Source organism: Salvelinus namaycush, chromosome 19 (genome assembly GCF_016432855.1).
Source record: "Salvelinus namaycush isolate Seneca chromosome 19, SaNama_1.0, whole genome shotgun sequence".
NCBI lineage: Eukaryota > Metazoa > Chordata > Actinopteri > Salmoniformes > Salmonidae > Salvelinus > Salvelinus namaycush.
The window spans coordinates 43,442,134-43,461,428 of record NC_052325.1 but is presented as its reverse complement, the minus strand read 5'-3'; the positions used below and the strand labels follow the sequence as shown (position 1 = coordinate 43,461,428).

At 40.7% G+C, this 19,295-nt stretch overlaps 1 protein-coding gene across 1 annotated transcript in view; it reads left to right on the top strand.

Moving 5' to 3' along the window:
* Nucleotides 1-19,295, top strand: part of hdac4 (histone deacetylase 4) — a 233,878-nt gene that overhangs the window by 144,495 nt on the left and 70,088 nt on the right. The window contains exons 4-6 of the mRNA XM_039015050.1: nt 10,569-10,840; nt 11,991-12,141; nt 14,720-14,840. Of these exons, the coding sequence (XP_038870978.1) occupies nt 10,569-10,840; nt 11,991-12,141; nt 14,720-14,840 (544 nt within the window). The remainder of the gene's footprint in view (nt 1-10,568; nt 10,841-11,990; nt 12,142-14,719; nt 14,841-19,295) is intronic.

Genomic DNA, 19,295 nt, shown 5'->3' with positions numbered 1-19,295 from the left:
AGGTAGCAGCAAGCTTATAGGTCTGTTAGAACCAGTAAAGGCCGCTTTACCACTCTTGTGTAGCGGAATTACTTTGGCTTCCCTCCAGGCCTGAGGACAAAGACTTTCCTCTAGGCTCAGATTAAAAATATGACAGATAGGAGTGGCTATAGAGTCAGCTACCATCCTCAGTAGCTTTCCATTTAAGTTGTCAATGCCAGGAGGTTTGTCATTATTGATCGTTAACAATTTTTCCACCTCTCCCGAACTAACTTTTCAAAATTCTAACTTGCACTGCTTTTCTTTCATATTTTATTTATTTATGCATGAATACAATTGTTCATTGTTGGCATTTCCTGCCTACGTTTGCCCACTTTGCCAATGAAGTAATCATTAAAATAATTGGCAACATCAAATGGTTTTGTGATGAATAAGCTATCTCATTTGATGAAATATGGAGTTGAATTTGTCTTTCTGCCCATAATTTCATTTAAAGTACTCAAGTTATTTTCCATCATTCTTTATATCATTGATCTTGGCTTCATATTAAAGTTTCTTCTTCTTTTTGTTGAGTTTCGTCACATAATTTCCCAATTTGCAGTAAGTAAGCCAGTCAGATGTCCAGCCAGACTTATTAGCCACTCCTTTTGCCCCATCTCTTTCAATCATACAGTTTTTCAATTCCTCATCAATCCATGGAGCCTTAACAGTTCTGTCAGTTTCTTAACAGGTGCATGTTTATCAATAATTGGAAGAAGCAATTCCATAAATTCCTCAAGTGCAGCGTCTGGATGCTTCTCATTAATCACATCAGACCAACAAATATTTTTAACATCATCCACATAAGAGTCACAGCAAAATCTTTTGTATGATCTCTTATATACTTTTTTTAGGCCCAGCTGTTGGAACTTTGGCTTTCCTGGATATAGCCACTATATTGTGATCACTGCATCCAATGGGTACGGATACAGATATTAGTAAACATGTGATTGATACATGTAGATGATCTTATTCCTGTAGTGTTTGTAAACACCCTGGTAGGTTGATTAATAACCTGAACCAGATTACAGGCACTGGTTACAGTGAGAAGCTTCCTCTTGAGCGGACAGCTTGATGAAAACCAGTCAATATTCAGGTCCCCAAGAAAGTAGACCTCTCTGTTTACATCTCATACACTATTAAGCATTTCACACACATTATTTAGATACTGACTGTTAGCACTTGGTGGCCTATAGTAACACCCCACAAGAAAAGGCTTTAGATGTGCCATAGGCTTGGCTCTCTCATCCCTTCCAGGCTTCTGGGAGGGAGGGTGGACAATGAGCCTGTCAAAGCGGATGTATGCAATGTCCCCCACGCACTCTGGCAGCTTTCATGGCTGGGATCAATCCAGGTGTGGAAATCTCTTGGAGCAATCGCTACCAAAGGTGCTTCTACAAAGGCATGACTTAGGGGTGTGACATACATATGTAAATTAGATTTCTGTATTTCAATACCTTTGCACACATTTAAAAAAATATATATATATATATATATTTTCACATTGTCATCACAGGGTTTTGTGCGTAGATGAGTGAGAGAAAATCTATTTAGTACATTTTGATTTCAGGCTGGAACACTACAACATGTGGAATAAATCAAGCGGTATGAATACCTTCCGAAGGCACCGTGTGTGTGTTGTGTGTTTTTGTGTGCATGTATTTGTGCGCGTTCACATGTGTATGGGTTTGTTTGACTGCAGACGTGTTTGTGTGAGAGCCATCCACCTCCTCTTCCTCTCGGGCAGGCCAATGACCAGGAGTGTCCCAACCAACCCAGATTAGAAGGGATCAAGTGAAAGATAACTAAGAACAACTGTCTGGACATTGGGGTTTTTACTTCACTCAGCCCCAAAGCTTCTCTCCGTACAAGTCTAATTCTTTCGTTCTGACCCATTTCTGTTTTGTAATTCTATTTATCCTTTATGTAACCAAAAGGGAGTCATTGCCAAGACAGACAGCAACATGCGTTTAGGCCAAGAGTGTCACTGTAAAACACGGCTCAACAGAAAGACATGACTTTTTCTTTACATACAGTGTAGACCAAGTGTGGATTGTATCCAACATCTCACATATTGTCCCTTTGTGCCCTACAGAGGACTGAAGCTACTGTCTGAATTGAAGGTATAAAACATATCAGAACTATCCTGTGAGCAAAAGATGTTGAAAAGACATGTTGGTTACGGAGACTCATTCCTATGAGCAAAAGATGTTGTCTTCTCAACGTCTTGTGCTCGCTGGAGTCACTTAGATCTGACTGTTGTACCACCAACTCTGTACCACTGACTGTTATACAAATGTGTGAGAATTTATGTTGAGGGTTCATGCGTGTGTCTACGTCATATGGTGTATGTGTTACGTAGCAGCTCTTTGTCTTCGTCTCCATGCCAAGCAATAAGGCTCCAGCTGAACAAGCTCTTATCTACTTATTCAAAGTCACCACACAGAAAGTTGCTTCCTGTCCAGAAGAGCATTTGCTACCCCCTCCTACCCTCTGAGTACACCCTCAATGCCGCCTTTGTGCTCATACCCTCCACCCCTCACACCCATGCCGTCACAGAGCACATTTTTATGCTATTCCGTGATGAGGGTGGCAGACTATTCTTTTTTTTGTACAATTTGATTAAAAAATGTAGAAACAATACAAAACATACACATACAAACAACATCACACCTGCCCAGACCCACATGCTCCCACCCCCATCTCCAGCGCCCGCATCACTCTCCGCACCATTTTGTTTCTCTCCGTCGCCTCACGCACATACAACATTTCGATAGTAAAGCGTTTGACCTTTCCATTGTGTTAACAACAGAGCATTGGTTGATTTTCAGTTTGTAAGTATACTTTTTTCAAGATGATTGATGAGAAAAGTATCATCCAACCCATCAGGTATCTTACAGGACCCCCATATGCCATGTCTTGAAATATGCAGACAGACGGGTTAAATGTACATTTACATTGTAATACTTCTGACTGCCAACTTTATAACTCTGCCCATAACTTTTGGAATTTATAACATTCCCAGAAGGCATGGATTATTGTTAGAGTCGTTGTTAGTGTTACACATAAGACATGACTCTGCCTCTGTAGAATTTGTGAATTTTGTCTCTTATAAAATAAATTATAGATGTTTTATACTGGATTAAGTGTAAATTAACTGCAATTTGTTAGTTATGTTCCAATATTGCCTCCATCTTGCGCCAATATCAGTTCTTTTTAAGTCTTGGTTTCAATAGTTTATATATATTATTTAAGAGATTGTCAGTTAGGCTATCTGCAAGGTTTTGTTTAGCTTACCTATCAAATGAGTATCCTTTTCTGGCTCAAATAGGATTCCTTCAAGATTTCTCCGAAATCCAAAAGATTTCAAATCGAAATTTCGTGAAATAAAACTTTTAAGTTGCATATATTTTAAAATATCTACATTGGTCAATCGAATCATGCTTTTTAATGCTGTCATGGAAATACATTTATTTCCTATTACCAAGTAATTTACGGTTTCTATGCTTTTAGTTTGTCATGTGGACCAATTATTTGGTGAATTCTGAAATGCTAATAAGGATTTTTCCATCGGGGTGTGTTTCTAGGGAGTGATATTGGTTCATGTAGAATACATTTCATTTTTTTCTATGTTATTATAGTGTTTTTAACCTCTAACGCCTCCCTAACCCGGATCCGGGATCCCCCCCAACACAAAAGCTGACTAGCATAGCCTAGCCTAAAGTTACAGGGATATCATAAAATAAAATGTTCATGAAATCACAAGTCCAAGACACCAAATGAAAGATACAGATCTTGTGATTCAAGCCATCATCTCTGATTTGTAAAATGTTTTACAGGGAAGACACAATATGTAAATCTATTAGCTAACCACTGTTAGCAAAAGACAACAATTTTCTTACTCCACCATTTTCTTACTGCATCAGTAGCTATCACCAATTCGGCCAAATAAAGATATTGATAGCCACTAACCAAGAAAAAACCTCATCAGATGACAGTCTGATAACATATTTATTGTATAGGATAGGTTTTGTTAGAAAAATGTGCATATTTCAGGTATAAATCATAGTTTACAATTGCACCCACCATCACAACTCGACTAGAAAAAATACAGAGAGCAACGTGTATTAGCTAATTACTAATCATAAAACATTTCTTAAAAATACACAGCGTACACTAATTGAAAGACACAGATCCTGTGAATCCAGACAATATTTCAGATTTTCTAAGTGTCTTACAGCGAAAACACAATAAATCGTTATATTACCATAGCACATGTGCAAACATTACCCCAGCATTGATTCACGGCAAAGAGAGCGATAACGTTATCATAGCCAAAATATATTAATTTTTTCACTAACCTTCTCAGAATTCTTCAGATGACACTCCTGTAACATCATATTACAACATACATATAGAGTTTGTTCGAAAATGTGCATATTTAGCCACCAAAATCATGGTTAGACAATGAGAAAAGTAGGCAAGCTGGTCAGAAAATGTCGGGCGCCATATTAGACAGTGATCTAGTCTTATACATAAATACTCATAAACTTGACTAAAAAATACAGGGTGGACAGCGATTGATAGACAATTTAATTCTTAATGCAATCGCTGAATTACATTTTTTAAATTATCCTTACTTTTCAATACAGGTTGCGCCAAGCGAAGCTACACCAAACAAAATGGCGGCATAAGCGTTTAACATTTTTCGACAGAAACACGATTTATCATAATAAATAGTTCTTACTATGAGCTGTTCTTCCATCAGAATCTTGGGCAATGAATCCTTTCTCCGGTCTAATCGTCTTTTGGTCGAAAGATGTCCTCTTGTCCCGTCGAAATGGCCAATTACGTTCACCATGCACTCGAAAAGTGCCCAGCTCCTCAAAGTGTATCACACAGAAATGCCATAAAATCTCCCTAAACGGATATAAATTGCTATAAAACGGTTCAAATTAACTACCTTATGATGTTTTTAACACCTATAACGAGTAAAAACATGACCGGAGAAATATTACTGGCTAAACAACAGCTTGGAAAGAGGCAAGTCCGATGTCCGTCGTGCGTCAGGCGCAGGCAGGAAAAGAAAGCTACTTCCGGTCTTTGGTGTTTTATAGAGGCCCTGATTGCGCAATCGACTCCATTCAAAGCGTCACCACGTACTGACATCCAGAGGAAGACGTAGGCAGTGTTTGTTTCTTCATAGCATTTACAGGGACTTTACAACCGACCTGGGAACAGGGGCAAAGATTTCTGAAATCTCACTCCCTGTCATGAAAAGTGCTGTAGAAGGAGTTCTGTTTCACTCAGAGACAAAATTCCAACGGCTATAGAAACTAGAGAGTGTTTTCTATCCAATAATAATAATAATATGCATATTGTACGAGCAAGAATTGAGTAGGAAGCCGTTTAATCTGAAGACCGATTTATGCTAAGTCGAAACAGCACCCCCTATATTCGCAAGAAGTTAACTATGAAGTTGTTTATGTTCTTAGCTTTATCCTTTGAAAATAGACACATGAAAAGATTCTGGGGGTGAGCATGCACATCTTCTATGTACCCATTGTTCCTCTTCGGTGCATTTACAGTGCATTTGGAAACTATTCAGAGACCGTCCTTTTCTCCACATTTTGTTATGTTACAGTCTTACTCGAAAATGGATTAAAACCCCAAAAAATCTTCATCACGTTAGAGTGGCCAGACGGAAGCAACTCCTCAGTTATAAGCAAATGAAAGCCAGCTTGGAGTTCGCCAAAAGGCACCTAAAATACTCTCAGACCCATGATAAACAATATTTTTAGTGTGTTGTATTAAACTGAAATATGTTCTATTGTTTGTCTATTTTCAGTAAACCCTGGTTGATTGGTCTGTATCAAGTCTGGTAAAACGTTCGCCATTTTATTGCGTATGAGCTTTGTTATTATTTTATTGTCACAATTTATTAAACGTATGGGTCAGTAATCAGCAGGGGACTCTCCTGATACTGCTGCTTTTAATATTACTGAAATAACAGTTTGACACATGGAACTAGGAAACACGGAATTTAGTGTTGTCATTTGTGTAAATAGGGGTTGCTGCTTTGTCCCAAAATGTTAAATAGAATTCAATGAGAAAGCTGTCCATTCCTGGGGCTTTTCTCCGTGCAACTGTTTTAACTGTCTAATATTTATTTTTGGGTTATTCTCTGTTTTTAGTGATTATTTATTGTCTGCTCATAATTGCTTCAGGGTTGTTGAGTCTATAAAGGCTGCAGGATCTGTCCCACTATTGTTTAATTCTGATTTATATCGATTTTCCTAAACTTTTTAAAATGGTCATTAATTACAACGTTGTTTCTAATTAATGCATCTGTGTATCTTTATCTTTTAAGATTATAACTGGTTTGTTGTGTATTCGTTTTGTGAGGGCTGCGAGATGTTTACCAGGTTTATTTACCATTAAGTAGTATGCTTTATTTGAGTTCAACCTGTTGGCTCTTTTCAAAAGTAAAACATTAGATTTTCTTTTTTTAACTTGTAAAGATTTTTTTTATGGACTTTTTCTAAGATAGAAATAAACATTTAAGAAAAATAATCACTAACTCAAACTTAACTTTTCCCAAGTATGAGATCATTCCCCTAATGGTCAGCTTTTCTCTATCCTCTATGTCTACATTTGTAATGGTAAATGTTTTTATTTTTTCATTAAAGTATTTAATACATTTCTGGTCTTGAAGATGCACTCTGTTCATTCTCCATATTCTGTTCTCTAAGTGTATTTTCTATTGGTGTAACTAGGCATGATACCAAGAATGATCCGATATCACTATATCATGAGTTTTTTTAACCCAATTTTTTGTTGAGTGCACTTTTGGGGGGGAAAATGTAGTCAATTCTTGAATAGCTTTTCTTACTTTTAGATATATATTTTTTTACTACGTCTGTCAATATTATTGAATGTATAATTTTAGATTGCCTGTTAAAATAATAGTTCCTCTCAGAATTCCAGCTATATTAGATCAAATCCAATCTAAAAACACCACATTTGACCCTGGTGGGATATACATTGAAATCAATGTGCATTTTTCATCAAGTAAGGTACAATTTAACTTTAGAAAATGGCCTTCTTGATCCGTGTGCTGGGATATAAGGGAAAAGGTGTATTCTTATTTATCAGGATGCCTACACCTCTGCTGATGTTACAGTAGGTGTCAGCATAGGCCTCTCCAACCCAGCTTCGCTTTAAATATGACATTTCTATTTTTTTTATGTAACTTTTGCAGGAAAATCACATCTGCTGACAATCTGTTTAAGTGTTCAGAACCATATGCTTTTTTCCCCATCAAGAAGCCCATGCACGTTTCTAGTAATACGTTGGATTTTGTTGGTCTGTACTTGTATAGAGTCAACGTTAACCTTGTCTGTTCTGTCTATCATTGAATAACCAGATAAAACATTTTAGCAGACATGTCATATGAGGGCAGTGGGCATTCCATGGAATGGGAGAGTCATAGTGTGAATACATAGTTGTTGTATGCATTACATATATAGAGCATACCTTGTAAATTAAATGAACGTATAGTGGCTGGTGGGGTCTACTTGGGGAGAGTGGGTCCACAGAGTGGCTGAAGTGGAAGACTTCAGAGAAGTGTCTGATGCCCTCCCAGTCCCCCCATCACAATCCCTAGAGCCCCTCTCCACTCTCACCAATAACCACCATTGAATCTTAACTGTAATGACAAACAAGGAATAATAATAACTCGACATCCTCTCCTAATCTGTCCAGAACTCTTCACTTTTTACAGCAGGTTTGCAAGTAAAATAAATTATAATACAATTACATTATAGTATAGTTAAATCCTTCCTTCTCCCTCTCTCAAGCCAACCCCCCCCCACACAGTTTTCTCCCCCCCTTTACCCCACCCAAGCCACGCTTATCACCCCCTCCCATCCTTGCCCTCCCGTTTATCCCAACCTCCCGTCTTTTCCCACCCTCCCTTCTTCTCAGACACATGTAGCAACATTTATCTAATGTAAAAAACACAATTTCAGAAGTAGAGACTCAGAGCTAGAAAATGGTATATCATACACTACAGTTGAGGAACAATGGAAAAGTCATTCTGCTCTGAAAGTTGATAAAGTTCTAACCCCAATTTTGAGAAAATAGCCCTTGAATGGTTTGGATTCACATTTGAGGCCATGTGCTAGACAGAGTGAGTACGGTAGTTTAGTAAACAACCAAAGATTTCAAGACTAAAGGCTGGTTTATACCACGTCTATCGACATGTCTGTAGACAGCTGTCGCGGTGACATCATGAACATTCTATTATCGTCCGACATCAAGCTTGTTATTGTTGTTATGTAAAAGTATAAAGGTCCAAAATAGCATACCTGGTGTATTTTAACACCATCTGTTTAAAAATGAATTTAGTATTTGTCAATCTAGCAAACCAGGCAACTAAAAGCAACTTTATAAACAATGTTTTAGTTCGTTTCTAGCTTGTTAGCTAGCTAGCTAATGTTAGGTTAGCTTGCTAGCTAGTTCAAATAATGACCATATCATATAGCTGACAGCGTTATAACTTTAGCTAATTTGTATTCATTATTACAGGAAAATAAACTCACAACAAGATCATTATTTACAAGTTAAAGGCAAGCTAATTACTAAATTAAAGCAGGGCAATCTACCGGAGAATTTTAGAACTTGGACACTGTCTCTTTGGCCTAACTTTATATCCTAATTTGACTTTGGTGCAGGGCATGTTGTTTTTCACATTACCGTCTCTGGTAAACACACACTATATGAAAGTGTATTTTTCACATGCACAGGATGCAGAAGGTATAAACGGTATATTGAAATGGTTACTTGCATAGTGAAGTCTTTTGTTTAGACAATGAACCACAATGAACCATAACTGAAAATGACTTTCTTACAGAATTAGAAACGTATAATATCTGAAAATGTAGCTAGCTAGACTCTCTTACCCGAGTACATGGATGATCGCTTCTCCCTCTCTGTCACGGATGCCATGGTTGCCCTTAGTTTGAAGATGTAATCCAGAGACAGGTGTTTTATAACAGCCTTCTGTGTGTTCTCTTTTCGACTCCCTCCGCATATTTGCAATCAAATGCCAGAATTTTCTCTATCTCCTTATCTATCATTCTCTGCTTCCACCGGATATTCCACTGATTTCAAAAATCGGTCTTCCAGAAAGTGGAAAGCATCTTTCAAAAAATCCACGTGAGCAGCTCATCTTATAGACAGAAGCCTGCTACATGGCAGACCAATCCGAACTCATCTCTCAGCATGTCCAGCCCATCCATTATCTCAGGCAATCATGGCTAGCGGGAAGGTTCCTGGCTTTTTCCGTGGCTAAACCAACTAGGCTCGTAATTTAACAATTCTGTATTTACAGATGGTATACAAGTTTTTTTTATCATGGCACATGAAAGCATTTTGATAAAAATAAATGTTTACATTTAAATGCCTCTCCTGTGAAGTAGTGACACGCGAGACACACCTAGTTTCCTGAAAGGAGTCACATATGTTGTCTTTTGTATTGTCTTTTCACTGTCCATGTAGCTTATTGGCATCGGCTACTTCTATCGTTACTTCCTAAAGAAGACATTTACTTGGGGACAGTAGAGTTTAGATTTAATAGGGGGGAGGGGGAAAGAATATTTGGCTGTCTATTCTGTGCTCTGCATTGATAAACTCTGTGACCTTTCTGAGGGGGACCTCTTTTGTTAGTCCCTAATCCCCATCCGTACTCTTCTTTTGGCCAGGGTCATTGTAGTCCTGTTCTTTTCCCTTGAACTCGTGGCATTGAGATTAGTGCCCTGCTGTGAGCTGACACAGTGGAAATGAGTGGGGATCCTTTTTGGGATACACACGGACAGAGAAGCACACACAGAAACACAAACACACACACATAGACACGCAAACACACACACACACACACACAAATACACACACCCCTCCTCTTGCTCTTCGTGAGCATACTTCACCCTTTCATCTATTCCCAGTCCACACATATGGTGGTAATGCTTGCACATACACACATAGTAGTTGCTCTCAGTGGTTTTGTCCTTTTGTTTGCAGCCTTTCGTCACTCCCAACATCACAAAACTCCTATTGTGCTACATTGGCACCACACTCAGTGTGTTGGTGTACCCTAGTGTGTCAAAACTGCCATAGTTAAACTAGCATCCGTGCCGTGTAGTCCTAGAATGAAGACTCGTTAGCCTTTCGGGTGTCTATTCTATGAGTCATTCAATGTCATTCAATGGGCTACCATAGGACCTGCAATTACTTGTGTGTGTGTGTGTGTGTGTGTGTGTGTGTGTGTGTGTGTGTGTGTGTGTGTGTGTGTGTGTGTGTGTGTGTGTGTGTGTGTGTGTGTGTGTGTGTGTGTGTGTGTGTGTGTGTGTGTGTGTGTGTGTGTGTGTGTGTGTGTGAGAAAGAGCCTTGGGAAAGACTATCCTTTCTCTTTTGATTGAACCCTACATCATAAAGGAACAACAACCATGAAAAATCAGTCAGTAACCCATTCTCTCTCTGCCTCTCCCCAGTCGACGTGAGAGCGGCACTGCCCATGCAGGTGCCCCCGGCCGCCATCCCCATGGACCTGCGCATGGACCAGCCCTTTGGCCTGGCACCGCGACCAGACAACCAGTGCCACCAAGGACAAGTCCCAGGTCTTCGGGAGCAGCAGCTGCAGCAGGAGCTGTTGGCCCTCAAACACAAACAGCAGATCCAGAGACAGCTGCTCATCGCCGAGTTCCAGCGGCAACATGAACAGCTCTCACGCCAGCATGAGGTCCAGCTACAGGAGCATGTTAAGGTGTGTTTGTCCCGCCCCCCCTCCCCGACACCCTGCTCTTCCACCTCCCTCCATTGCCTTTGCTCGAGGGCATTCTGACTCAACAGATTGTCAATGTGCTGTTTTAAGGACAGAGAGAATGGGTGTAGGAGAGGACATGCCTGTGTGTGTGTGTGTGTGTGTGTGTGTGTGTGTGTGTGTGTGTGTGTGTGTGTGTGTGTGTGTGTGTGTGTGTGTGTGTGTGTGTGTGTGTGTGTGTGTGTGTGTGTGTGTGTGTGTGTGTGTGTGTGTGTGTGTGTGTGTGTTGGATGTAACTGGATCCGCCGGTTGTGTTGGGTTGCTTTTCAAATCTCCAGTCCTTGAGAAACTGTGTACTGGCTCATACATGTGTGTGACAACAAGAGAAACATTTCGCTCTGCAAACAGGCCGCAGCTTCAGCCAATGGGAGCGAGGCACCTAGGCTAAAAATAACTCTGTCGGAAAGCTCCAGTCGACACATCACTAGCTCTGCATTATGCCTTGACAGCTTGCTGACTGTATTCTATTCTGCTCCCTTCCAGTCAACACCCACCTGTACCACTGTCCATAGTGAGGCTTTTATCATTCAGTCATTTAGGCATTTAGTCTCACTCTTGCTGACTTCCTTTCTTGAGAAGAAATTCAAATAATCTGTTTCCAAGCTATGAAATCTGTAGGGGATGCTAGCTGTTGGAATTGAGTGATATTGACGTCAGCCATTGGTTTTAGATTGTCTAATACATGCATATTTGCCATTGAAAGGAAGTGTGTCAGAGTGTGTGTTCAAGCGTGTGTTTTTTGTTTGTCTGATATCACCTTATATAGATCATCTGTGACCATGTCTCTCTCCCTTCCAGTCTCTCCCTCTCCCCATCTCCCTCCCTTTTAGTCTCCCTCCTCCTCTCCCCCCACGTCCCTCCATCCCTCTCCCTCTACTCCATCAGCAGGCGGTTGTACCAATGTTGTAGTAACGTTGTGTTGCAGGACCTCCTGGCCCTGAAGCATCAGCAGGTGGTTGTACCACCCTTGTAGTAATGTTGTTGTAACGTTGTTGCAGCACCAGCAGGACCTCCTGGCCCTGAAGCATCAGCAGGTGGTTGTACCACCCTTGTAGTAATGTTGTGGTAACGTTGTGGTAACATTGTGTTGCAGCACCAGCAGGACCTCCTGGCTCTGAAGCATCAGCAGGAGCTGCTGGAGCACCAGAGGAAGATGGAGAGACACCGCCAAGAGCAGGAGATGGAGAAGCAGCAGAGGGAGCAGAAACTCCTACTGCTCAAGAACAAGGAGCGTGGCCAGGAGAGTGAGTTGCTCCGAATTACATCATTTATATAATGGGGCTAACGTTACGTTGTCATATAATGGGGCCAATGCTACATTACTACGTTGTGGCCAACTCTATATTATCATATAGTGTGGCCAATTCTGCATTATCTCTTTGTGGTTAACACTAGGGATGTGACAAAGGGAGAAAAAAATGTTTTTTATAAAGCAATTTTTATAAATATTTTTTCCCGTTAAAAAGATAAGAGCATTTGTGACTGACCGCCTTGATTCAGTCTTATGTAGAAACATTTGAAATGGTTGTTTTTTACATTGGATAAAAGCGGAGACACAGAGCTACAAAATGGTATATCATACACTGCATTTGAGGAACAATGGGAAAGTTATTCTGCTTTGAAAGGTGATAAACCTGTAATCTCACTTTTGAGAAAATGACCTTTGAATGTTTTGGTACCACCTGGAGAGCTCTTCTTTGTCTCCACCCATTCAGCATCATTCACACCCTCTTAAGCTTTAGCCCCACCCATCTCTTTAAGGGTTGATCTGAGCTCACTGAACGTACATTTTTTCCCCCTTTATGATGTTAGTAGCAGGTTTGTGATAACTGCACTGTGATAAAAAAATTGTGGATGTTTTTCAGTTAACGTTGCAATTTCGTTTAAAAGTTTTAACGTTTAAACATTTACACCCCAAGCTAACATTACATTATCACCTTGTGGCTAAATCATATGCTGTGGTTATCTTGACATTATCATATACCGTGGACAATGCTACATTATCACATTGTGGCTAAAGAGTATTATCATTGTGGCTAACACAACAGTATCATGGCTGATGCTACATCATCATAGTATTAGTGGGACAGTGTTAGCATTAGCATCAGTGATGGTGCAGTATGAGAGCAGGAGTTGGGTAAATAGCAGTAAATCCTCTTAAAGCTGCCCAGCAAATGTTTTTTTTTTTTTTTACACTTACGTTTTACCCAACCTCTTGTAAAACAGTACAGCACACTCTCCAAAGATGTCATTAAAGCTCCCCAAACGTTCTCCTAACACTAGCTCGGACGTTGGAACCGCCCTCACCTTGGCTCCCCATAACAGTTTCAGATGTAAATGTCACAACTTTTCAAGCACAAGGAGTCAGGGCAGCCCGACCCAACACCTCACTGCTTCACTATCAGAACCAAAGCAGCCATTTTGGGGAAAACTCAGCCATATTGGCACCAAGTGTTTCTTTGTATGTGCTTTGGTGCCAAGATGGCGTCCGTGAAACGCTACATCTCAAACTGTGTTTTCCTGTAATCTGTATATGTACGGCGCTAGGCTTGCATCTAGAGTAACGCTGGATGGTAAACAGCGGGCGCTTTGTTAAGTGCTGCAGTAAATTGCCTCCAAGGCAGTCTCATAAAAGCCTATTTGCCTCATTGGCAAGGCGTACAAATTGAGATGTCAGCACTTAGGTCCCGCAATGTGATTTAAAATGCGTGTATATTAGCAGTCATCATATTCTCCTATGTACCACCCCCCTCCCCCCCTGCACTGCTTCACCGCTTGACACGTTAGTCACTTGTTGCCAGCTCCGTCTTCTTTCACTAATTGTGTGTTTCTCTTTGGCACTTTTACAGAAGTACTGTATGCACACACACACACAGAAACACTTCCCTTGCTCTCTCTTTTTACTCTCGGTCTTTTTCTCTCCCTCTCTTACCTTTCTTTCCATTTCTCTCTCTCCGTCTCTCTCTCCCTGTGTGGAGGCTCCCCTCGGGGATGTGTTGACTGTGTTGGCGAGGTGGTAATTGAAGAGAGCGCTGTGAAAGAACGCACCTTGTGATGCCTTGTTTGAAGAAAAGAAAAAAGACATGAAATATTTTTGCCAATTTAACTGCCACTGTCTCGGTGGAATTCCCACAAAAGCGTGCGTTTTCCCTTCTAGGGAAACTCTGTGTAACTCTATGCTCCCACAGACTTCAATTATGTTCAGTCACTCTTTCAGGCTACAAAGATCAGCTGGGAAGATCAAATCCATTCTAGTATCTCACTCAGAATGATCCTGTTGTCGTCTCGATTCTGTTCCCTCGTTAGATTCAGTTCCCTATTCGTTACTTCGCCACCATGGCCTATTTATTACCTCCCTTATCTTACCTCATTTGCACTCACTGTATATAGACTTTTTATTTTATTTTCTTCTACTGTATTATTGACTATGTTTTGTTTATTCCATGTGTAACTGTGTTGTTGTGTGTGTCGAACTGCTTTGCCTTATCTTGGCCAGGTCGCAGTTGCAAATGTGATGCCATACATAATGTAATATCATAAAGATGTTGTGAAGATCTATCTTCAAGTTTAATCCAAAGCCAGGAGGAATTAGCCTCATACTACCACACTGATCTTGCGAGTTTATAGAAATGATTCTGCTACAGTACAAGGATATCAGTGCAGCGATCAGGCTGGTTCTACAAGGCTAAGGAGGAACCATATTTGTTAGAAGGAAACAGAATGACACGTGTTCCTCCAGGCTGTTTTGAAGGTGGTATTTGTAGTCCACGTCCTGTAAATGTTGTAGTCCCTAACCCTTGGCTTCTCGATCATCTCTCCCAGGTGCGGTGGCCAGCACGGAGGTCAAGATGCGGCTGCAGGAGTTTGTCCTGAACAAGAAGAAAGCCCTGGCTCAGCGCAGCCTCAACCACTGCATGAACCCTGACCCACGCTACTGGTACGGGTGAGTATCACATCCACACCCCACATCCTTACCCAACCATAGGATAAGCCTTACTTGATTATGGTGGCACCATGCTGATGCCGAATGATGGCATGCCGTAGATCTTTGTTCTTCATGGACGCTGCAAAGCCTTATAACCCAAAAGTCACCTCTATCCTCTGTCTACCCCCTATGTGTTTCTGTAAATCTTAACGGATATGATATGTTCAGTGGCGATTTAGCATGTGCATCTTGGTGGGGCAAACTCACCCCAAAAATGTTTTATGCATGCCAGCAATGCCACAACACTAAACAATAGATGAATTGTACTATAACGGTGACAAACGGTGCCCACAAACTTAGGGCTTACATAAATCTGTCCCAACAGCAGAGTCACAACAGCAGTCCCAACACCTTACCACTGCTACACCTGGCTATCAGCGGAGCCTTGTCTGGCAGCGAAACAGTTCATTCAGCTTCATTTACTGCCTTTTAAAAAAACATAGCTGATCTGTCTGACTTGCTTAAACAAATGTGGTTTCTACTGACAATTGAGATGTACAAACTATGGCATAAGGGGACGACGAGCGGATAAGAGGCAATCCGTCATTTCGATTAAGACGTTAATGAGCGCGATAGGACGGACTTAGTCGATATAACTTATTTGTTCAACACTTTTGAAATGTACAGCGACAGAGTTCAGAACATGGGCCATTCTTATAGTATTCTCCTTGTACAGCAAGTCAGAACCGTAGGATAAATAAAGGGGGCATATAAGCAGACAATGAAAGCTCTTACAATATTCAATGATGACATTTCTCTAAAACAGGTTATAGGCTACATGTGCACCACCAAGTCAGAAAAGTAGGCTAAATTATGAGAGGAAAATGAACCAAATTAGTAGCACATGGGCTACTAACAGCTTACTACACAACATACACTTAATATTTCTTTCTTAGCTACAGTATACAAATCTCCCTGGCATATTGCATCATTTATGCAGCAGCATACAATACATTTTTTGACTCACGTTGTTGTGCTGTGCTCACTTGAACAGGAAGGTGGCGCGGCGGTCCTTCGTGGGCAAAACTTTTCATCAAACCATGTCATCAAAGTCTGTCATTCTCTGGATTTATGCTACTTTCAAGACAACTGGGAACTCTGAAAAAAACAACTTATTTTCCCAGTCAGAGCTTTTTTTCTTCTGAGTTCCCAGTTGTCTTGAACTCACTGAAGTCTGAGATTTCCCAGTTCTGAGCTTCCAGTTGTTTTGAACGTGGAAGAAGTCATGATGGATTGACAGCATGGCCAATGTTGAATGTTTATCCTTTTAACCTGTTTGGGGTGCAGCCCGACACCGGTACACTTATGACAACATCCAGCTCAAGTGCAGGGCGCGAAATTCAAAAGATATTTTTTAAAAATATTTAACTTTCACACATTAACAAGTCCAAGACACCAGATGAAAGGTACACATCTTGTGAATCAAGCCAACATGTCCGATTTTTAAAATGTTTTACAGGGAAGACACAATATGTAAATCTATTAGCTAACCACGTTAGCAAAAGACACCACTATTCTTACTCCATCAGTTTTTTACTCCATCAGTAGCTATCACAAATTCGACCAAATAAAGATATAAATAGCCACTAACCAAGGAACAACTTCATCAGATGACAGTCTGATAACATATTTATTGTATAGCATATGTTTTGTTCGAAAAATTTGCATATTTCAGGTATAAATCATAGTTTACATTTCAGCTACAATCAGAAATTGCACCGAAAGCAGCCATAATATTTACAGACACCAACGTCAAATACCTAATTACTCATCATAAAACATTTCTGAAAAATACATAGTGTACAGCAATTGAAAGACAGGCATCTTGTGATTCCAGACAATATTTCCGATTTATTAAATGTTTTACAGCGAAAACAAAATGTAGCGTTATATTAGCGTAGCCACAATAGCCAGAAACACTTGGGCGCCCACGACCAGTTCACATGCACGACAGATATTAGAAATAGCATCATAAAATGTTTCTTACTTTTGGTGATCTTCCGTCAGAATGTTGGACAAGGTGTCCTTTGTCCAGAACAGTCGTTGTTTTGATCTGGAACGGCAAATATCCCTCTTCATTTAGCATGGGCACTTGCCAAGTGGCACGGATCACTCCAACGTCAACAAAGTCAGAGAACGGAACACGGCAAAACTCCCGAAAAAATTTCAATAATCTGATTAAACTATATTGAAAAAACATACGTTACGATGATATGGTCACATGTATCAAATAAAATCTAAGACGGAGATGTTAGTCGTCCATAACGACAGCTAAACAGAAGGCAAATTCATGTCCTCTTTCGCGCGCTCCAGAAACAGGAAATGGACGGTCACGTCAAACAAAGAGCTTTAATTCCACCTCAGACCAAGATAAACACGAAATGTTTTCTCTCACCGCCTCTTGACAACCAGGGGAAGGTGTATGAAGTGTATGTAGACTCTTACGTATCACGCCCATGTATAGGCATGAAGTTGAACAGAGCATCGATTTCTGACATTCCACTTCCTGGTCAGGAAGTGTGCTGCAGAATGACTTCTGTTTCACTCAGAGAAATAATTCAAATGGTTTTAGAAACTAGAGAGTGTTTTCTATCCAATAGTAATAATAATATGCATATTGTACGAGCAAGAATTGAGTACGAGGCCGTTTGAAATGGGCACGATTTAACTGGCTACTCAATACTGCCCCTTGCAGCCATAAAAGGTTAAGCCCACTCCGCTAAATTGCAGGCTAGTGATTGCTTTGCAATGCTTGCAGTTAGCCACTGATTCCTTCCAAACCACTCATTGTTGAATTTGCAATTTTCAACTTGTGTAATTTTTATGTCCAATAGCCGATGAGCACCGATAAGTTTTATGTATAATTTCTCTTCATTATTTCTGTTCATATGACAAAGTTTGAGAAGGATTTGCTAGTAGATTGTCGACTTGATTCATGATGATGACTTATAGCTTGCTACCTAAGATTTTGAAAGTATGAGTCCAATCAAAGCTACTGTAGATATAAAGTGATTTGACGTCATTTTATCTGTGGCCAATGACCTTGAGCCTTCTTGGATGGGCACTTCTAATGTAACTCTATGGCAGCACCCAAGTGGGTTGAATTTTCGATTTCTTCCCATAGATTTTGCGAGCCAATCACAGCCCAACTAGAGAACATTACCAACCCCTGCGCTCTGTATTTTCCACTGGCTGCCCCACCACCACAGAAAGCACTGTGCTAGGCTGAAACACCTGCAAAAGAGACCATGTTTGTATGGAGGCTTTATTAACTCAATGATTATTTCGATTTTTTTTTACATTGTTTGCAAACTGATATGTGACACGTATTAATGCCAAAATAACATGCAAAACAGGCACACACAAAAAAATCTAAAAATTAAATAAAAGTTAGCTAAACAGTTGGGGCCCGGCCCACCTGCCCTGAATGACGGGTCGCCACTGGATAAGTATAAGCAATATGGTAATAGCTCCATCTTGCATCGGAAACTATAGAATTTCGCCATATTGCTTGCAGCTTAAGCAATCCTGTCAGATCTACACAAGTGTACAAGAGGTAAGAGCTAAGGGTCTATTTAGGATTAGGTTCTACTGTCTGTGCCACTGACCGAATCTACTATTCAGGACCGAATTCTGACTTGTGTGCGTGACTGGGTGCCTTCACCCGAGTTGAATATTTAGTGCTTTTCTCATTAGACTTTTAGAATCTTTAAAGTCTATTCTGTATTTTTCTTTTTAACCCATCTACTTGTTTGAAATGAAGTACATTGTTGAAGGAATGAGGTTCTGTACAAAGTCGTGGGCTCCTGTTTGTAGTTTGTGATTGACAGTTTCCTGTCTTTAAGTAGTTGGTGCATTTGAAGAGAGGGAAGAGAAGAGAGGATGCCACCTCTCCGCTCTGTAAATATTTGAACACTACGTTTTTCTCAGGCAAAAGATAAGGTGGTGAATGGGAAACGACAGGAAAGGACTCATTTCCTCTCTCTCTCACTCTCCTTATCTCTCTTGCTCTCTTGTTCTGTCTCCTTCACGCTCTGCCTCCCTCTGCAGTATGTCTATCCTGGATTTTGCACCCTATCCTTCTCTCCCTCCATCCTCTTTCTCTCCCTGGTCCCTCACTCTCTCTCTCTCTACCTCTGCTCTCTCTCTCCCCCATTTTTTTGTCTTGCTGCCCTCCCCCCTCTTTCCTCATCCATCGGCCATACCTCTCCATCCAAACTCTCTCAGCCCCCCCTCCTCTCTCTCTGCTCTCTCACCTGTCCTCACACAGACGCCTAACCCATCTCCCGGCATCTCGGCTGTTGCCCTCTGATAAGGGGGAATGAGAGGGGGCACAGAAAGGGCTTTCAGAGGCAACACCTGATGAATATTAACACACCGGCACCACACTTTCTCTCTCTCTGTTTCTCTATC